The 20605-nt window shown below is 46.4% G+C and overlaps 1 protein-coding gene across 1 annotated transcript in view; it reads left to right on the top strand.

The window, feature by feature from the left end:
• Nucleotides 1-17926, top strand: part of Dock5 (dedicator of cytokinesis 5) — a 184689-nt gene extending 166763 nt beyond the window's left edge. Inside the window, exons 45-52 of the mRNA XM_026411607.2 lie at nt 587-763; nt 4390-4473; nt 5142-5279; nt 6816-6982; nt 13063-13231; nt 13874-14012; nt 14791-14891; nt 15469-17926. Of these exons, the coding sequence (XP_026267392.2) occupies nt 587-763; nt 4390-4473; nt 5142-5279; nt 6816-6982; nt 13063-13231; nt 13874-14012; nt 14791-14891; nt 15469-15573 (1080 nt within the window). The 3' untranslated portion in view covers nt 15574-17926. The remainder of the gene's footprint in view (nt 1-586; nt 764-4389; nt 4474-5141; nt 5280-6815; nt 6983-13062; nt 13232-13873; nt 14013-14790; nt 14892-15468) is intronic.
• The last annotated feature ends 2679 nt before the right edge of the window (nt 17927-20605 follow it).

Here is a 20605-nt window from a genome sequence, read left to right as displayed (position 1 = left end):
GTTTTCTGAAATCCTTGAAGATGTTTCCATAGGGAGCACTCTCTGAATCTGTATTGTTTCTGATTCTGTTTTCATCCCAAACTCAGATGAATTCTAATACATCCTGCTGTTCCGAGTTCTTCGGCTGTAGAATCTGTGCTGCAGTTTCTCTCTGTGGTCTGAATATGAGGCTTCTGACGCCACTTGCCTCAAAATCACTTGTCTTTTCTCAGAGCGGAGGCATCAGGGGGCATTTTAGGTGGTCCAGAGTGTCTCAAGCCTGCTCTTCTGCTGTCCTTGGTCTCAAAAATCTCTGAGGAGGCTTTGCCTGAGAAAATTCTTGCTATGACTTGAATTTTTTTACATTTTTTTTACATTTTCTGTAGATACTGTGCACAAGGAATCATCACTGCCGGGGCCCCAGTGTTCGAGTCAATCATTCCACCTTCCAGGGGACTTTAAATAGCTTATTTTGTCTCTTGCCAACACTGGCAGAGAAGTGCACTGTCCTGTAGCTGGTGGGAGCTGGCACCTCTTGAGGGGAGTTCAGCCTGTTCAGTCCTTGCTCTGGAGCTCACAGGTGTCCGTCTCCCTCCACTCTTCCCAGGAGGAAATCAGCCCCTTGGAGAATGCCATCGAAACCATGGAGCTGACCAATGAGAGAATCAGCAACTGCGTGCAGCAGCATGCCTGGGACCGGTCCCTCTCCGTGCACCCGCTCTCCATGCTGCTCAATGGCATCGTGGACCCAGCCGTCATGGGGGGATTCTCCAACTATGAGAAGGTGGGCGGGGTCCCGGAATCTCACAGGGCTCACAGGCCTCCCTCTGTGCCACTCTGCACTTGGCGAATTTGTTACTTGTAACATCTCTGACGTCTCACTCTCCCCTCTATGAATGGGCCTATGAAATGGGCAAAAGGATCATCCCTGACCTCCCACCTCCCGGATACCAGCAGCAGCCGTCAGGGATAGGCCACCTCCCCATAGAGTGTCACTGAAAGACGCCCCACCGGCATGCCTCTGGTCGGTGCACCTGCCGTTCTCTCTTATTTGGGAGGTAGACAGCGAACAGGTGTCTTCTTTTCCCTGTGCTCTACTCTGCAGCTAGGAACGGTTCAGCACCAAGGATAAACTCTAGTTTGCTCGGGTTCTGCTTCAATGATAATTTCCACTGTTATGATGGAAGTTAATACAAAAATAGAGTCCAAAATGCAGTATGTTTTTAATACCATAATGCTTGCAGTGTGTACTCTTTCTGGTACTAGTTTTCCTGTGTTATTATTATTTTTTTTTTAAAGAGAGAATGAGAGAGGAGAGAGAGAGAGAGAATTTTTATTTTCTAGTTCTCGGCGGACACAACATCCTTGTTGGTATGTGGTGCTGAGGATCGAACCCGGGCCGCACGCATGCCAGGCGAGCGCGCTACCACCTGAGCCACATCCCCAGCCCCTGTGTTATTTTTATACAGTGTCCCTAAACCACATTTTTTTCTTTTCTTAAATTTCAGTGTGGGGATTGAACCAAGGCCCTCTGCCATGGACTTATCTCTCAGCACTTTTTTTTTTTTTGGTTGTTTGTTTGTTTTGATACTAGGGATTGAACTTAGGGGCCTTAACCACTGAACCACATCCTCAGCTCTTTTAATTTATTATTGAGACAGGGTCTTGCTAAATCTCTTAGGGCTTCGCTAAGTTGCTCAGGTTGGCCTTGAACTTGGGATCCTTCTGCCTCAGCCTCCCAAGTGCCTGGGGTTATAAGCATGTGCCATTGTGGCCCACAAATATTTATATGCCAATATTTGTGAATGAGATACAGTTTCATATGAAATATTTTCATTGTTACAGACTTCTAATTAAAATGGAAAAAAAAAGCAAAGATATGTGAACAAATAAGTAGATTTCAGGATCTTTGACTTAAAAATACTAGTAATTCATTGTTAATTAATGTGTAACTTTGTAAATTTCTAAAATAAGAGAAAGCTGAACCCATTAATTACCTGGGTATGGTGGGACATGCCTATAATCCCAGTGACTTGGGAACTTAAAGAGGAAAACCTCGAGTTTGAGGCCAGTCTCAGCAATTTAGTGAAACTTCATCTCAAAAAATATAAGGGATTAGGATGAAGATAAGTGGCAGAGCATCCCTGGGCCCAATTCCCAGTGTCCAGAAAGTAAAAAACCATTAATCATCATGACCTCTGGTCCTCAATTGGGAAACTCATCACAACATACTTGGTAGTGGTGACCCATCCAAACCAGAGCTTTATACATGGCTGAGGGACCAGAATGCAGGAGGCGTTGGCTGTCACCAGCCCTTTCTTTTGCAAGGCTGGGCTCTGCTGAGAAATGACTTTCAGGGCACACTGCTCTGGGGGTGCTTTGGGGCCCAACAGATGCTTTGGGAGTCTCAGTGCATTTTATCGATTGTCAAAACTTTGTTTCAACTTTCAAAAATTGAAACTTCTTGCACTTGAAAGGTAAGAGTGGGTGAGAACTTCAACGCTACTTTCCTGTTTTTATTGATGTTCCCTCCAAACACAACGCTGGCTGCAGGGAGCGACGTTGGGGACGTTCCCTCATGCCTCCCCCTGGTGCTTGGGCTGCTTGTACGGACATTTCTCTGTTTTATGACTTTGCTAGGGCTGCGGTCCCAAAGATCCACATACAGGTGGCTTAAAACAACCCAGGTGTGTCCTCTCACTGTTCTGGAGGCCAGGAGTCTGAAAGCAGAGTGTCTGCAGGGTTGGTTCTTCCTGCAGGCTGTGCAGGAGGACATGGCCCATGCCTACCCCTAGCTTCTGGTGGTTTGCTGGCTGTACCTTGGCCTGCAGAGGTGTCTTCTCCTTATGACTCCTTCCGTGCACTCTCCCTGTGTGCAAATGTCTCCAAATTTCACCTTATGAGCACCCCAGTCATATCAGATCTAGGCCCACTCAGCTGCAAGTATAATGGTCTCAATGAATTATATCAGCAACAGCCCCGTTGCCAAGCAGGGTCACATTCTGAGGTGCCAAAGGTTAGGACTTCAACATGAACAGGGCGGGGGCACTGGCAAGATGCAATTCACCCCTAACATCTGTCTACAGAGTTGGCTTCTATTCCATTTTCCACATAGAACGGGTCACTTTCATGTTTATACCATAGTTTTCAAGAGCTCCTGGGTCTTGTTTAAGGGTGGTATGGCTTTCCCAGGAGCAGAAGAAAGGAGTGAGTAAGGTTGGTGTTTGAAAGCACTTTCAGGGGGCTGGGGATGTGGCTCAAGCGGTAGCGCGCTTGCCTGGCATGCGTGCGGCCTGGGTTCGGTCCTCAGCACCACATACCAACAAAGATGTTGTGTCCACCGAAAACTAAAAAATAAATATTGAAAATTCTCTCTCTATCTCTCTCCCCTCTCTCTCTCTCTCTCTCTCTCTCTCTCTCTCTCTCTCTCTCTCTCTCTCCCCTCTCTCACTCTCTCTTTAAAAAAAAAAAAAAAGAAAGAAAGAAAGAAAGAAAGCCCTTTCAGTAACGAAGGTTAAGGTCCCAGGAGAATATATATATGATTCTTGCTAGAAATGTTCACTACAGACTTCTTTTTCTCTTTCCTAATGAATCCTGTCTTTAAGATGCAAGGCCTGAGTTTGGGATTTCAGTTTGGTTTTTATTTTCCTATCACAGGGCCTTAGCTGGCCTGAGTGTTCATTGATGAACATGGTAGTGATATGAAATAAGAAGAGCAACCAGCATTTAATAGCCTCAGAATGTCTTCCTATCTATGCCTTTTGCATACTTGATAAGTGAAGAGTACAGATGCTAGCTTTCACTTAGCATAGGGAAGAAATGTCACACAGCCAGTATTAAGTGCAAGAGCATAGAAGCTGTCAGCCACATCTCCAGCCTGTTAAAGTTCTACTTTTCTCCTTGTGATATCTACACAATTTGATGATTCATTTTTAGATATTGTCATTTGGACTTTCTTTGGAGAAGTTCTTTTAATGACATTTTGCTTTGCTGATAATTCTTGTGATCGGTGAATGTGCACAGAAGTGTATGCATGCACGCTTATGCTCATGCACACATGGGTGTGGTGATTGCTGAGAACATACTCTTGCTGGGAATTGGCATGATTTCAGAGAAATCGCAGAAGAGCACATACTTTTTTTTATGTGGTGCCAAGGATTGAACCCAGTGCCTCACACCTGCTAGGCAAGCGCTCTACCACTGAGCCACAGCCTCAGCCCGAGCACATACTTTTAAAAACTATTTTCCACCGTGGGATAAGGACCATCCCAGGAAAGGAAGGAACTTTTAGTTAGAAATTCCTGGTTTATCAGAACAGATGTTGTTCACCTTCCCAGGCTTTCTGCCTGTTAAGGTCAAGTGCACAGAAAGGAGTGTGTTCTAATTCATGCTTGTATGCTTTGCTTTTAGGCTTTTTTTACCGAAAAATACTTACAGGAGCATCCTGAAGACCAGGAGAAGGTAGAGCTGCTAAAGCGACTAATAGCATTACAGGTATGCACAGGGGCCAGCTGTGTATGGGGGCTGGGTGTGCACAGCAGGGCCCGCAGCTGGGTGGCTACAGTGCTTGACCCAGGCTGCTCTCCTAAACTTCACTCTTCAAGGCCACTTCCTGTGTTGCTTTTTCTTTTTTCTCCTTTCTCTTTTGGAAGCACAACCTATCGGTATGTATGTTTGGCAGCGAGACCGAGGAATGGCATTTAGTTTAACTGCATAGTGTTGGCAGGGCACTTCCTAGAGCTGAGATCAAAGGCCATAAGTTGGTTCCCTGGGTGCACATCTACCTGAGAGAAGTTGGCCCTTTTGTCTATTCTCATTGCTTTAGTAGGCAATGGAAGAAAATGCAGCCATCAAGTTCAGGCAAAAGCCAAAACCCATCTGTTACCATCCACAGAAGCGCACCAGGGCTCAGTGGGATCTGCCTTGCCGCCAGCCCTTCCAGCATAGGGCCTGCCTTTGTCCTTGGTGTAAAGACTTCCCACATTGTCCACTGGAATAGTCCAGTTCACAAGCCCCCACCTGGAAAGTGTCATTGTCATTCAGTAGTGCCAAGTCCACCAGTCAGCCAGTCCATCCCACCCTACCCTTCCCCGACCTCCAAATCTAAATTATCCCTCTTCTTCCTAAATCATGTTTCATTCCTTTTATGCCTTTCCTTCCAGATGCCTCTGCTCACAGAAGGGATCCGCATCCATGGGGAGAAGCTGACAGAGCAGCTCAAGCCACTGCATGATCGGTTGTCCTCCTGCTTCCGGGAGCTCAAGGAGAAAGTAGAAAAGCTCTATGGGGTCATAACACTGGTAGGCTTTGTCTAAACCTCCCTGAGCTTTGTCCCGTCCCTGGTGCCTTTTATGACATCGATCAGGTTTTCAGATGCCAAGTGAGTTGTAACAGCTTAGGTGGCCAGAGAGCATGTTCTGCTTTTGATGACCTTGAACTGTCCTTGTGCTGGGTAGACGTTCTCAGACTTGAAGGACCCTCAAACTACGGGAAGGCTTGTGAAAACAGGTTGTTGGTCCTGATCCCCAGAATTACTGATGGACCTTCATGGGACCCAAGTGTTTACATTTCTAACAAGTTCCCAGGTGACGCAGGGGCTTCCAGGCAGAGCACAGCAGTTAAACAACTGCTCAGCTCACAGTCGAGGTCTCCTGAGCTTAGGCACTGGCTGTTCCTGTCCCATCTGGCCCAGTTCTTTTAGTTGTTCCAAATGTTCCTATTTTCATGAAAAGTTTACAGCTTGCACACCTTTGAAGTGGAGAAGGAATAGAAAAGTGTCTCTTAGAGTGCATGCAGTTGATCACATGATGCCTTTGCCAGGTGTAACCCATACCTCACAGCTGCGGTTTTCTTTTTCCTCCTGAGGAGCTGGTAGAAGGGTGCACGTGCTGACCTTTTGTCTCCACTGGTGACGGTGTGAGTGGTTCTAGTTCATTTCTCTGCTCTTTTGTCCTTGAGTTCATCCTGGATTTTTTTTTTTTTTTGGAACCAGGGATTGAACCCAGGGGCACTTAACAACTGAACCACATCCCCATTTCTTTTTTTTTTTTTCTTTTGTTTAAAGAGAGAGTGAGAGAGCAGAGAGAGAGAGAGAGAGAGAGAGAGAGTTTTTTAATATTTATTTTTTTTTTAGTTCTCGGGGGACACAACATCTTGTTGGTATGTGGTGCTGAGGATCGAACCCGGGCCGCACGCATGCCAGGCGAGCGCTACCGCTTGAGCCACATCCCCAGCCCACATCCCCATTTCTTTTTAAAAAAAAAAATTTATTTAGAGGCAGAGTCTTGCTAAGTTGCTGAGGCTGGCTTTGAACTCGTGATCCTCCTGCCTCAGCCTGCTGAGCCACAGGGATTACAGGTGTGCACCACCGTGTCTGCTGTGGTCTTATTCTTAAACCTCTGGTTTCTGATCCATTCCTCAGATGGAAGCTCCTCATCCATCTCCACTAGTCCCCCAAGAGTGTCCCTTTGGCTGTCTCTTTCTCATGGGAGTGCTCGATCCTGCCTTCTTCCTATGAATTTGCCTCCTCCCCTGCTGCTAGTTCGGAGTTCCTGCTAGGAACATGTGTCTTTTGCACACAAGTTCCCAGATGGCAGACTAAGCTTTGACTTACCAAGCTTTGTCATCATTAGAAACAGGCCAGTATCAGCAGGTGCATTTAACCTGGTGTCATATGGGGGTAAGCCTACTGGTGACATTTCTCAGGAAAGTAGATCAGTGTTCCTTAACTTACCAGGTTAAACTTGACGTCTACAGCCTCCCACACAGCAGGGTGGCCACACCAGATCACACTGAGTCCCAGGTTAGCTCACCCTGAGTGGGCATGTGTCTTCCAGCCACCCAACTTGACGGAGAGGAAGCAGAGCCGCACGGGATCCTTGGTGCTGCCTTACATCATGTCTTCCACTCTGCGGAGGCTGTCCGTGACCTCTGTGACCTCCTCTGTGATCTCCACTTCTTCCAACTCCTCGGATAATGCACCTTCCCGGCCAGGATCTGATGGGTAAGGGCTGAGTGGGCCTTTGACCCCCTGGAGGGTGGGGGATGCCTCATCGTGCTTGACTTTGGTCCCCAGAGTAGGACTCTGTGCAGACGCATTAATCCTCCAAGAAAGGTAATTCAGGCAGCACGGTCGTTAGCCTTTCTGTCATCCTCAGTAGGAATGTCATTATTAATGACGGTGACTGTCACCAAAAATGAAAAATGGGGGGAAAAATGGTCTCATGATTCTTCCACCCTATTATATACAGTTACTTGCCTAATTTTCATCATTTCAATTTTTTAAAAACAATTTAAAAATTTTTACTGTATGAATTGACAATATAATCACACAGTATGAAATCCCAATGGTAGAAAAGAGCATATTATGAAAAATCTCCCTTCAGTGCCTGGCTCCCAGTCACCAATCTGACTGACACTAATGTTCCCAGTGTCTTCCAGAGCCCTGTGTGGGTATACAAGCAATACCTAAATACATACTCTTCTCCATGCTTCTTTTTTTTTTTTTTTTTTTTTTTGTACAGATGGTAGTGTTCTCTTCACCTTGGTGTTTCTCATTTAACATCTTGAAAATTGTTCCATTTCAGAACACAGAGAGCTGCCTCTTACACTGTGTTTATCTGCAGACATCTTGCCATGTGTCTGTACCATATCTGTTCCACCACCGATAGACGTCTAGTTGGTTTCAGTCTTTCCCTCTCACTGCAGTGTGGCAGTGAATATCAAATTGGAAGTTATTTTCCGTGTAGGCAAGTTGTATTAGACAGCTTTTCAACTATAGTGGAATCCCCGAGGTGACTAGGTGACTGTCTTTATAAAGAAAAGAGGTTTATCTAGCTCAAAATTTTGGAGGCTAAAAGTCTAATAGTGTAGCAAAGCTCTGGGAAAGGCCTGTGTGGGAAGAAAGACCTCGTGGGGAGGCGGGAGGCAGAGGGAGAGGGAGGGGCCGGGCTTGCACTTCCATTTATAACAGCCCTTTCCCAAGAGCTCAGCTTCACAGAAGCTCAAGAACCGCCATCATCCCTTTTGAGGGAGGGTCCCCAGGACCTCCCACTAGACCCCACCTCTTAAAGCCTCCACCACCTCCAGGTACTGCCACCCTGGGACCAACAACCTGGGCCCTCCGGGGACAGTCAAGCCATATCCAAATCATAGCCAAGTCTATCAACATGAGAACCTGCCATAAGGGAGAGAGACATCTTTGCCAGAGATACACATTTACAGCGTTGAAAGTTACCCCTAAGTGGACTTCCCTAGCACTCGGCCAGCTGCCGCCCCACCAGCAACCTGCCTGGCTGCCCTGCCCTCACCACCACACTGTGCTGTCTTCTTGATTTGTGCCAATCTGATAGAGGAAGAAGGTTATCTCGTATAGTATTTTCTGTTTTGTGTTGTTTTTCTTTCCTCTGTGTGGTGTAAAGTGGAGGCCCGTCTCTTTTGTTCAGGAGCCATTGGTATTTATTGTCTGTAAACGATGGTCCAGGACTTTCTATCCATTTTCGGTTGGATGGTCAGCTTGGATTGTTGGCCTTTGTAACAAGTTGAGCTGTTTTCTCCCAATTACTTCTTTGTGTTTTGACTTCAGTTTTTTCCTTTTAATTTCTTATTGAAATATACATATATTTTATATATACATATAATATATATATATTAATTTCAGAGTTTTAAATTGTCAGGGTCCGGCGGAGCGTCGGAGAAAGAGACCACACAAGAGACTGGCTCCATGCAATTGGCAAAAGGGGATTTATTGAACCAGCATGCTGGGGCTCAAGGCTCCCTCAGGAAGGGAGAGCAGCCCAGAGCCCAGAGCAGAGGTCAAGCAGAGCTTAAGTACACTTTCTGGAGAGGGCGGTGGGCTTTGCATACATCAGAACAAATCATCATGAGGCACGGGAAAATTGAACAACAACTCTGAGATGGGATTAGTACATTCATTGGCGGGAACAATCTGGGCAGGGGTGATTGGTCATTCCTAAGCAGGGTACAAATTTAAACTGATTGGTTTTGGAGCCTAGAGCTTACGTGCCAAGCTACTTCGAGCCCTTAGCTATTAAACAACCAGGGAATCAATGGAGATGTTTACTGGGCAGTTCCAGCATTGTCCTAACAGCTACAGAGATTACAGGTTCCAGGGGTAGCAGAGGAATTTTAACAATACCTAGTCTTTACTTTTTAGCCCAGGCCTTGCCATTTAGAAGCTTTACAATGCCCAATCTTTTACACTTTAACTCAAGCTTTTGCAGCTTAGAATCAGCTTAGAAATTTTACCTTTACAAAATCACAATTAAAAGCCTTTTCCACTCTAAGATAACCAAAAGAGTCACTGGTTGTTTGCGTTGACTTTTAGAGTTTTGCTGTTCTCCGTTAAGTCCATGATTCTTTGGGATTTGTAAGCTGTCGAGTATGGAACCAGCTTTTTTCCCACAGGTGGTTACCCATTTCTCCCCATAACATTTAGGGAGCAAACCATCTTTTTTCTGCTCACTTGAAATGTCAGTTTTATCACAAACGAGATTTCTGTATGTTCCTCCATCTCTTTGGGGGCCCTGCCCTCATTTCCTTCACGGGCTTGTCTATTCGTGCCTTGGCACTGTGTGGTTTCAGTTACCATAGATTTAAAATGTTTTTGATTGGGCTGGGGTTGTGACTCAGTGTAGAGCATTTGCTTAGCACGTGTGAGGCCCTGGGTTTGATTCTCAGCACCACATATAAGTAAATAAAGTAAAGGTCCACCAAGAACTAAAAAAAAAAAAAAAAAAAAATTAAAAAGAAAATGTTTTGATTTCTAATATTCTTTATCAGAATTTATCTAACTAGTTTTTCTCATTGCTCACTTTTGGATTCACTGGTCTAGAATGTTATTGCATTTTGTGGGGGGCACTTGGTAAGTTAATTGACTGATTTTGGAAAGTTTGATGGCTTTTAAAGGTTGAGTCTTCCATGCCAAAAACATGGGCTGCCTTTCCATGTGTTCAAATTTAAAATGTTCAAAAAGGAGTTGTTTATGGTTGCATCTTTCTACATCAGGTTACTACTTTTACACATTTGGGGGTTGTGTGTGTTAGAGATTGAATCAGGGGCACTTAACCACTGGGCCACATCCCCAGCCATTTTTAGTTTTTATTTTAGGGCCTCAGTAAGTTGCTGAGGCTGACTTTGAGTTTTCGATCCTCCTGCCTCAGCCTCCCAAGTGGTTGGGATGACAGGTGTACATTTACCACATCCAGTTTATACAATATTTGACTAATTAAAAAATTAATATGTGTACAGATATAAATTATTTAAAATACTAGAAACTTTTAAAAATGCTTTACATCTTCATTACTCAGCAATAACTACTATTAAAAGTTTAGTTATTTGAAAATGAATATACATATTTTATACCAATGAAAAACTGTTTAGTGGCCTAGTGCTTCATTTAATATAAATGGTGAGTATTTACACATCATTAATTATTCAAGATAGTGTTAACTCACCCCTCATAAATTATTAATTCTGCATTATGATAATTGCATCCTAAAAGTAACCTGCCTGAATGGCACCCTACCTGTAAGTCAAATATTTAGTATTTCCTAAATTATTTATGCATTCTTTTTCATTGACATAGATATCTTCACATGTCCCCAATTATAGCGCAGTCAGAGTTTGGTACTTCACTTTTCTTTCTTTTTATTTTCCATGCTGATGTGTCATCTTTAAATCTTTTTATTATTTTTTTATGGTGATATGCCATCACATCGTATGAATGTGTCATAGTTGATCCTTCTCTTACTATTAAATATTTAAGCTGTATCATTATTTCTAAATGTTAACTCATATATATCATTATAAATTTGAATGGGAAATATTTACCTTGTATCAGTGTAAAACATTTTTAAGAATTTATAGCAAGCATGTTCTTTTATGTGGCTTTGCAGTTGTTTATTTAGAATCCATTTTTAGAAGTCATACATAGGGCTGGAGATGTGGCTCAGCGGTAGCGCGCTCGCCTGGCATGCGTGTGGCCCGGGTTCGATCCTCAGCACCACATACCAACAAAGATGTTGTGTCCGCCGAGAACTAAAAAATAAATATTAAAAAAAACTCTCTCTCTCTCTCTCTCCTCTCTCACTCTCTCTTTAAAAAAAAAAAAAAAAAAAAAAAAAAAAAAAGAAGTCATACATAACTTTGTCAGGGGATGAACATCTTCTTGATGGTTCTTGGTATCAGATGTCAGTATTTAATGCCATATGCCCTCTGTGAATGATCACATTATTTTTAATCCCTAGAATTGATAGATATTAAACAATACCTGATTCATGTGTTTGTTTCTCACAATTTTTTCATGCCTTAAAGAGATACTGCACACTATCTGAAAAGCAGGGATGTTCTGTTCTGTTCAGGAAGACTCTTGTCTTAAACTGTGTCTCATTTTAAAAAAGAGAAGTTTAGAGGCAGCTATTAGAGGTACAGTGTGTGCCATGGTTTCCTGGGTCCTCCACGTGCGGGCCCGGGTGAGGTGGGTTATTCCTCTGCCCACATTCCCCGCTGGGTTAGAAGTAGCAATAATACTTCCTAACGTTTATCCAGAATGTTCCTTACAGGCAGCTCACACCAGTGGACACTCGTGACCCCACTTTTCCTAATACCCATGACATGTTGCAGTATTAACCTTGATGGTGATTTTGCCTTCTGTGAAGGTGGCGCTGTTTTGTTGGGGGGGGGGGATGCCAGTGGGCCACGCTGCAGGCACAGGGGGTACCTGCTCAGGGCACGAGGAAAGCAAGAGGCTGAAATGCCTGGAAGGAAATGAGCACTCAGTGTTGGTGAGGGGCCAGGCTCCCAGTGCCGAGCAGGTGCTGAGAGCCATAGCCTAGTGGGAATGACACATGGCATTTGTGCCAGAAGGGAGTGGTTGAGAGGGTTACCAGCAGCCATTGAGATGATGATGGTTATGTTAAGCTGTGTATTCAATTGTATATTAGACCCCTGCTGAAGGGCCTTGTGGGTGGCTTTGCAGGAGTTTGGGCAATAAAGGAGTTCCTGTTTTGAATCTACAAGTGGCGACTTGGTTATTTGGTGCCCAGCCAGACTGCGGTAAGCAGGCCTGCGGGTCTGAAGGGCAGCCCGGTGGCCGTAGCTAACAGAGCTCTAGTGCATGTTGAAATTCCCGAGGGGGGAGGTCAGTGCGCGCACCCACAGAGGTGGGTATGTCAGTGTGTTGTGCTCGAATTCGGGACCACCAGAGACCCAAGATTGTTGCGAGCTAGCTGAGTCCTCCACGCGCACACACAGCAACTGGTGACACTGAGAGGCCCCGAGCCCAGGGTTTGCAGCAGTTTTATACATTCTTTGGAGAAGGCAGGAACCCCCACATACATCATAGCATCTCTTAGCAAATCATCACACAACCCTTGTTCCGAGCTTTTGTGACACTCAGTGGAGTAGGTATTATTTTTATCTCCATTTTACAGATAAGAAACTGAGGTGTGGAAGGTCATGTGTCCAAGGTCACTCAGTTCATTGTAGGTAGGATTTGAACCCAGGCTCTCTGGCTCTGGAGTGGGTCTTCTTACCACTACATGGAGTTGGCTACTTACCTTCTACTTCATAGATCCTTTCTTTGCCTATGCATTTAATGAGGCCTTCTCTTCCTGGGATAAGTATTCATTAGTACTTTGTCCATTTATTTGATGATTTCATTCCTATACCTATTTTTTTTTTTTTGTACCAGGCATTGAACTCAGGAATTCTTAACCACTGAACCGCTGCCCCAGTCTTTTTTTGTATTTTATTTGGAGACAGGATCTCACTGAGTTGCTTAGGGCCTCACTCAATTGCTAAGGCTGTCTTTGAACTCAGGATCCTCCTGCCTCAGCCTCCCGAGCTGCTGGGATGACAGGCGTGAGCCACTGTGCCAGGCCTCATTCCTGTACCTTTTAAGATGAGATGTTTGTTCAGTTGGCAGTTGAAATTTCAGATCTAGAACCTGCACATGAAAGTCTGGGTGAAGATTAGGCTCAGGAGCTGGTAACCCTTGGTCCTTTTGGAGTGAATTTCAACAATTAGCATTCTGCCCTATTTGTCCTTGTTCCTGGCTGATAGGTCAGTCCTGGAGCCGCTCTTTGAGCGCAGGGCCTCATCAGGTGCCAGAGTGGAAGATCTGCCCCTCAAAGAGGACAGCGAGAACCGAATCGGCAAGTTCAAGAGAAAAGACTGGAATCTGAGCAAGTCCCAAGTCATTGCAGAGAAACACCCAGAGCCCGATCTAATGGTAAAAAAATTGCATCTATAGATGTTTATATATATTTTGAAGCACAAGGAGGTGTGTCATTGCCTGCCCTGCAGCCAGGCACATCCCGTTGGCTCCAGAGCAGTGAGTCACCAGCTAGAAGCCTGGCTGCAGCTTGTCTCTCCAACAGCCTGTGGCTGTGCAGATCACAGATGGTGGCAAGAAAAGCGTGTGCAGAGAGTTTCAGTCTCTAAGTCAACGCTGGCGCAAGATCTTGTACCCACGACGTAAACATGTGGGTTGCTGCTCGGAGTTGTGGTTCTCACCACTGTGTTCCATGAGTCAGTCCAAACATGGTCGTTTCTTCTAAATTAAAAAAAAAAAAAAAATCATTTTTCTTCCATGAGCCACATCAAGTTGTTGTGTGGCAAAGACCAGCTTTCCCTGAGAATCAGCGTGGCTTATTTCCAACTTAGATGACACAGTCCGACTGTGGTCAGGATCAAGCCAGTGGCCAGGCAGGAGGTGACCTGTGGTGCGGTGACTCCCCGTGAGGATCCCTGCCGTGGTGCCTGCCACGTGACAGTGGGTCCTGGAATCAAGCCCTTTTTTAAATTTTTGCTCAGCAGCTCAGCATTCTTCACTGGGACAATGTTTTTCTGTGTTTTCCTCCATGATTCTTAGAGTCCAGCCAGAAAAGTGCAGAGGCCAAAGAGTCTCCAGCTGGTGGACAGCCGCTTAACGCCATTCCATGCTTCCTCACCCCCTCAGTCGACGCCTCTGAGCCCACCTCCTCTCACTCCTAAGGCCACCAGGACCCTAAGTAAGTTTTCCTGTGTCTCAAGAATCCTTTTAGGTGGGAAATGGGGTATATTTATGAATCTGGATCATTTTTACTCAAACCACTACAAAGTCTGTGAGATCACTGTAAAACTGATGCAATTCAGTGGTTGTGGGTACAACCACTGAGGGGGAATCACACAACCACTGAAAGTCCAAAATCCCTTTTCCTATTGCAAAGTTTGAAGTAAGGTAAATTCAGACTAGGACCAAACAGGAAGCAAGTAACTTAGGAACCGACCACTGCATGGTTAGACCTGTTCAGGGAAAAGAAGGGGACCCATTCCACAAACTCGACAAGGAGACCCAGCCTTGAAGAGCATCACAAGGTGCCTACAGGCATAATGGAGGATAAGTCTACCGCTGCCAGGAGGGACAGTGGCCAACCAGGAGTTCGACTTGATTTGGTAGGGTTTCCCGGAGGACCTGGACCTTTCCCTAAGAACTTGGACTATATCAGAGAATAGAGTAACACCCCAAATTCCTGGAAATAGTCTTATCTTCAGCTTAATGGCAAAATGCCCTGAAAAAAAAAAAAGGGAGGGAGATTTTTCGCTCCAGAACTACTTCTGACAAACGAAGGGTGCTCCCTTTGTCCCGAGGGCAAGGGATTGTCTTCATTCTGTCCACAGAAACCACAGAAAATGGTGGCAGCAAATCTGATGGGCCAGGCTGGTCTGGGAGTCCGTGGTGGGCATTATTTCTCTGAGATGCCTCCATAGATCCTTCTCTGATCAAATGTCTCCTCTGTTGGTTTCCAGGCTCCCCGTCTTTGCAGACAGATGGGCTGGTGACTGCTGTTCCCCCTCCCCCTCCCCCCAAAAGCAAGCCCTACGAAAGCAGCCCGAGGACCTCCACCGAGGTAGGGAGCCCGCGCCTGACAACGCGGTCACAGCACCACTCAGCACCACTCGCGGGAAGACAGCAGGGGGTTGATTCTCCAAGCGTTCCAGTTAGGTTTCCCATCTGTGTGTCCCTGTGGCCATCTGGGTTCCTTCCTGAGACCACAGAGATGGGAAGGAAAGACGTACCAGTGGACCTTTTCATAAAACTGAGGCGGAAGAGATCCCTGCCCCCCATACTGGGGCCAGGGGACCCTCACCCTGGGCCAGGGGACGAGATCAGTGAGCTCTCCTTCACTTCTGAGTGACAGCCAGCCCTTGTAGAGTGGCCTGATGAACTTCCTTCTTTCAGGTTTGCTGGAGGGCTTTGTGGGTGGATGCCCGGCACCCAGTGCTGGGGAGTGTGTATGTGGAGGGCGAGAGATCAGCTCCAGGGGAACCAGGAGGACAAATGGGCTCAGTTCCCTTGTCACCTTGCGGAGGCTGTGCAGATAAACACACAACAGTTCAAAACTGAAGCAGAAGGTGGGGGACGTGGAGCGGGGAGGACTGAGGAGAGCCAGAAGGCTCATTCCCGTTTTCCCGTGTCTGCCGCAGGTCGCACCCCCACTGCCTGTCCGAAGAGAAGCCAAAGCCCCGCCCCCACCGCCTCCAAAAGCGCGGAAATCTGGCCTCCTTTCCTCTGAGCCTGGATCCCAGTGAGGACCTCGCCCCCTCCTTGCATCTCTGAGTGCCTTGGACAGCGGCTGCCTGAGAACTGGCCTTTGGGAGTGGGTGTCCTCGTTACCAGGGGCTCCCTGCCAGTTGGTGATCAGAGATGATGCTCACCAGCCCCAAACCGGTTTGTTCTCTCCAAGCTTCTCTTTGATAGCTGTTTGGAGCCGTGCAACCCTCCAGCCCACACGGAATTCCAAGGATTGGCCATGTCCCATGCATTTCTCAAGGAGAGTGCTCCTCCACCGTGACTGCCGAGACCCTGGGGTCTGCAGAAGCCGGGCCAGTCCCACGGCTTCAGCACCTGTGCTCTGGACAGATGGGTTTCTGGCTTTGCTTCTGAAAAGCTGCATTTGAGACTTGGTTCTTTCTCTCACCTTTGCACACCTATCCCATCCAGCGTCAGGGAAGAGACAGCTGTCAATACACTGTAGCAGCCAGCATAACCCTGTCTTTTCTAACGTCTACTGTGTTTCCTTTGAGGAGAGAACACACATTTTTAATGGAGATTGGCTGCTTTCAGGTGTGAATGGCTGTTATCGCTGAAAAACCATGAACTCGCCTTTGGCTTCACTGGATGGGTTCACTGGCCGATGGCCCTCTGCGCGGCAGCCGCTCCGCCTTACTATGGATCCCTCTGAAGCTCTTTTGCACAGTTTCTTGTCCTTCCTCGGAGCTCAGTTCCCTGGCTGTGAGGGACCTGGGAGCCTGGGTTCGACAGCTTCTTTGCCAGCTCCCATTCGGATGCCCCACGTCCCCTGTCCACTTCCTGATTTTACCCTGGAGAGTACAGTGCAATATTTCCCTTTGATTATTTATTCCTTTTGATCATGGGATTAATTTGATTACTTGCTAGTGGTACTAACGTCAGTACTTCTTTTCCGAACAAAAAAATGGGGTGACTTAGATAACCAGATATCACATAAGTTACAGACGTTTTGAGCTGGAAGGGTTTTAAAAGTCACACAAGGAGACTCTCGCTTTGTAGATAAGGAAACTGAGGCTACACCCAGAAAGTGGTACTACAGATTCCTACTAATGACCCAGCTTGCTAACATGGGCTGGGCCCGGAGACCACTCAGAGCTGGAGGGCACCCCCACCCAAGTCCTCAGCACCTCGCCTCCGCTGGAACGGTATTTGAAGTGTCCCAGGTATTTCACACCATTTGGGTGTCGAAAGCAATGCAGAGAACTTCTTGATTGTGACTCTGAAGGTCAACGTGGCAGGGAGACTCCAGGGGTCTCTTCCATGACCAGGCCCAGAGTCCCATTCTCTAAGGCCGAGAGAGAGAAGGAGCCTGCAGCGGGAGACTCCGTGTGCCTCTGTGATCCGGTGATGCTCTCCCCACTGCCTTGTGAGGAGAGAAGTGCAGGCTCCCCTCGCAGCCAAGGAAGCAAAAGCCTCCGTGACCATGGCAGTGGGTGACCCCAGAACGAGTGTGCCTCTTCGGAGTGCCTGGCCATCGGAGTTCTTCACTCCGACCCGGGAGCTTCTAAGTGGAATCGTGGAAACAACATGGACTTGGGAATCAAACCCATTTGGTCATAGTTCCCAGCCACGTCACCTGTTCACTTTGCAAGCTCCAAAAGGTGTTTGATTTTCTGAACTTTCTTTTCTTGCTTTTAAAAATGGGGACAGTGCCTCGCACACAGGTTATTCGGGGGCTCAGGGGCGAGGGGACATGTGAAGGAGGAGGTACTTGTGTGATGGTGCTTTCTTCTTCTGTCAAGCCTGAGTGAGATCTGGAACTCTCCCAGGGCATTACTGATACTCGGTTTTTCTGAAGGTAATTCGGGTTGTGAGTGCGTGCGCCTTAGTTCTGTACACACAGCCCTCCTCCAAAAGCTGCCTTCTCTTCCAGAGTCAGGTATGACCAGAGAAGATGTGAGTGAGAGTGGAAGAGGGGTTAAGAGGAAAGAATCAGGCTGTGCAGAGGAAGGAAGGCACCTAGCCGACTTCCTGGAGGGGACTGTAGGCCTCACCCTATCTTTCCGTCTGCCATTGAAGTCCAAACATACAAACACAGACTTGGGAGGCTGAGGCAGGAGGATCACAAGTTCAAAGCCAGCCTCAGCAAAAGCGAGGCGCTAAGCAACTCAGTGAGACCCTGTCTCTAGATAAAATACAAAAAAAACGGCTGGGGATGTGGCTCAGGAGTCAAGTGCCCCTGAGTTCAATACCCAGTACCTGCCCCCCCCCCAAAAAAAAAACCCACAAGCCTCCAGCCTGCCCTCCAGCAGAAGCAGTGAGTTTCCGGTCTGGTCTCTGGGCAGGGTGAGGGAGATGTGACCACTGGTGTCCAGGTGGTGTCTCTCTCTTTTGTATAGAACATCTATTTTCCATGTGGATGAGGATAAGAGTCTTCGGCTCTTCAAACACAGAGGATCCCAGGTGGTGTGGCAGAGACTGGCTTGCAGAGGACATTGGAAGGGTTGTTTCCTTGGGAAGCCCTGGGATAGGCCAAGGTCCCATGACAGGAAGTCATAAATAATGTCTGTCCTGAGGTCAAAGAGGAAGCATGCCGAGGAGCACCTGATGACTATGGTAAATGTAGGAGAGCTGAGCCACAGAGAGAAGAGGGAAGGGACTGGTCCTTGTTTTTTTCCCAGAAACCTTAGCAAGACATTGAAATTAGCCCCCAAATTGCCACAGCCTTTGTGAATACTGGTTTATGGCTTGTGTTGTTATTTATTTATCTCTCCCTCCTGGTCTATGCTGGTGTCTTGCTTGGAGATGCTTTTTTCAAAGCAGTGTTGCATTCAGCACCTACGAAGTTGCTCTCGAAGGCCAGACCCACTATTAGCCCCTCAGGATTTAGCATTGGAACGTATTTGGTGGAAACAGCCCAGAATACAAAAGCAGTTCCCTCTGGGTGCTGCAGGATTGCAAAGTCAGGGTGAAATTGAAACCCTAAATAGAGCTGCTGGGCATGGGTTGCTCACCTCCTCCACCACCTCCACGTGGCTCCGTGATGACAGTCATCTCCTCCTGCCAGGGAAACCCCCTATAAACCACAGCCACAATGCAAGTCCCAAGATGAAGCCAGGAGCCAAGCAGGATAGGAGGTGACCCACCTTGGTCAACTTTCCAACCTGGAAGAGTCTCTCCCCTCTAGTTGGCCTCCAGATTGTGGGACGATTCAATTGAAAATGACATACAGTTCAGGGCACAAATCCTGGGAGTGTGGATGGATGGATTTCGAGATAGCTGCCCACCCACCGTGTCAACACCTCCAGATTCACACGTCACTTTCCCACTTCCCAGAAGGTACCCGTAGCACCATTTTGTGAATGGCATTTAGAAGGTCCTCTAAGCTCGTGCCTTCCTTCCTCACCCTTCTCAGGTGTAATGAAAAGGGGAGAAAACCCCCACCATCAACACAGTGTAAGACTACAGAGATGAGATCCATTTTAACAAGTCAATTTATAGGCACTTCCTAAGCCTCAGTTTCCTCATCTGTAAAATAAACTGATATTTACATAGTAGAGTCGGCATGATTTTTTTTCAAATCCCTTCCAGCCTAGCTTCTTTTATTTTAAGTGTGTCAGAAGGAAAATTCCTCACCAACTCACATGCACAAGGTCCTGGGTTCGATCCTCAGCACCACCAAAAAAAAAAAAAAAAAAAAGGGAACATTCTTACTAAGGCTTTTAGGTCCATGCACTGGAATCCCCAATTTTTATCCCACATTGGTGCTTTGACGCACCTATACCTTAGCTATTAAGATCAAAATATTGGCAGATATTAAAATAACGACTCTTGCACATATTTTTGAAATATTGACCTAAGTCACTGTAATTCTTTTCAATAGCCTGTAAATGATGTCATTTCTGCACTGTCCTTAAGACTCTGCCAACCTGGCCCACCATGTCTAGACTTCCAGTTCATTTGAAGAACCATGCTTCTCTGTGTCCTTGGGTAAAAATCAGTTCCTTAGAGGCTTTCACTCTCCTGTCAGTTATTCAAATTAGAAAAAGTCAAGTTTCTCCCTGGGTGGGTTCAGAGCCCTCCATTTTAATCCACAAGAGGAACGAGTTTTCCTTTCATGTTCATGATTGCAGGCGGATTCTTCTGATCCAGCCAAAGCTGGTCTTGTGTGCATGCTGCCAAAGTCATCTATGAATCATTTTTTGGGGAGTCATTCATCCAAACCATTACAGCTACTCCTTTGACATGACTTTGTACCTAGCTAGGTTTTGAACATGGACAGTGAGGAAGATGTGCGTTGGTAGAAGAATTTTGTTCAGATTTGCTGTTATTTATTTTTTAAATTAAACATGGAGATGTATTTTAATGTTCATTATGTGTTTAGTTTGTTATGACTTTTATTAATGAAATGAAATCGTGAACTTGGAATTTTTCCTTCCTGACATCTCTTTGAAGACACATCACGCCCCGCCCGGGCTCCCTCTGGCTGGTGTATTGTGGGTCCTCTTGGTTGAAACGTGTTTCTTGGGGTCCTGGAATCATCTGTGCCCAGAAGTAATAAAAACTTCAGACCATTTGGTTATCCTCACGCCTCCTGTCCACGCCTTTGGCACCTGACCTGACGGTTTTCTGGTGGCAGTTTATTTGATGTACGTAGGTTTAATTTCCTTCCTCATTCATCACGGGTAATTTGGCAGAGGTAAAGAGAGAAATGGAGAAGTTTAGAAAGACTGTCTCATGCTCTCAGGGGAAGGATAGGAACTGGTTCTCAGCCTAGGGGGAAGGTTCTTTATTACCTGGGAAGAGACCCCAGCCCAGCCCAGTCCCATCAGCATTTTTGAGGGCGGGGAGTGGAACCCAGGCTCATATTTCATTCAGAGTTCCCATTTGTTCCAACACTAGGCCAAGGTTGAGAAATTGGTAGTTGGGCGTGTTTTGTAAAATCCATGCAGGTGGCGGATCAGGATGGAGGGAGGGAGGTCCCATTGCAGCTGGAGAGACTTGTGTATGTGTTTGAAGAAAGTTCCCCAATGCTTTCACACATTTGCAGTCTATTACTTTGTAAAAGCAAAGCAGTAATTCTCCACTGTC

Source organism: Urocitellus parryii, chromosome 14, assembly GCF_045843805.1.
Source record: "Urocitellus parryii isolate mUroPar1 chromosome 14, mUroPar1.hap1, whole genome shotgun sequence".
In the NCBI taxonomy this organism is placed as follows: Eukaryota; Metazoa; Chordata; class Mammalia; order Rodentia; family Sciuridae; genus Urocitellus; species Urocitellus parryii.
This window is presented reverse-complemented; position numbering and strand designations above follow the sequence as displayed.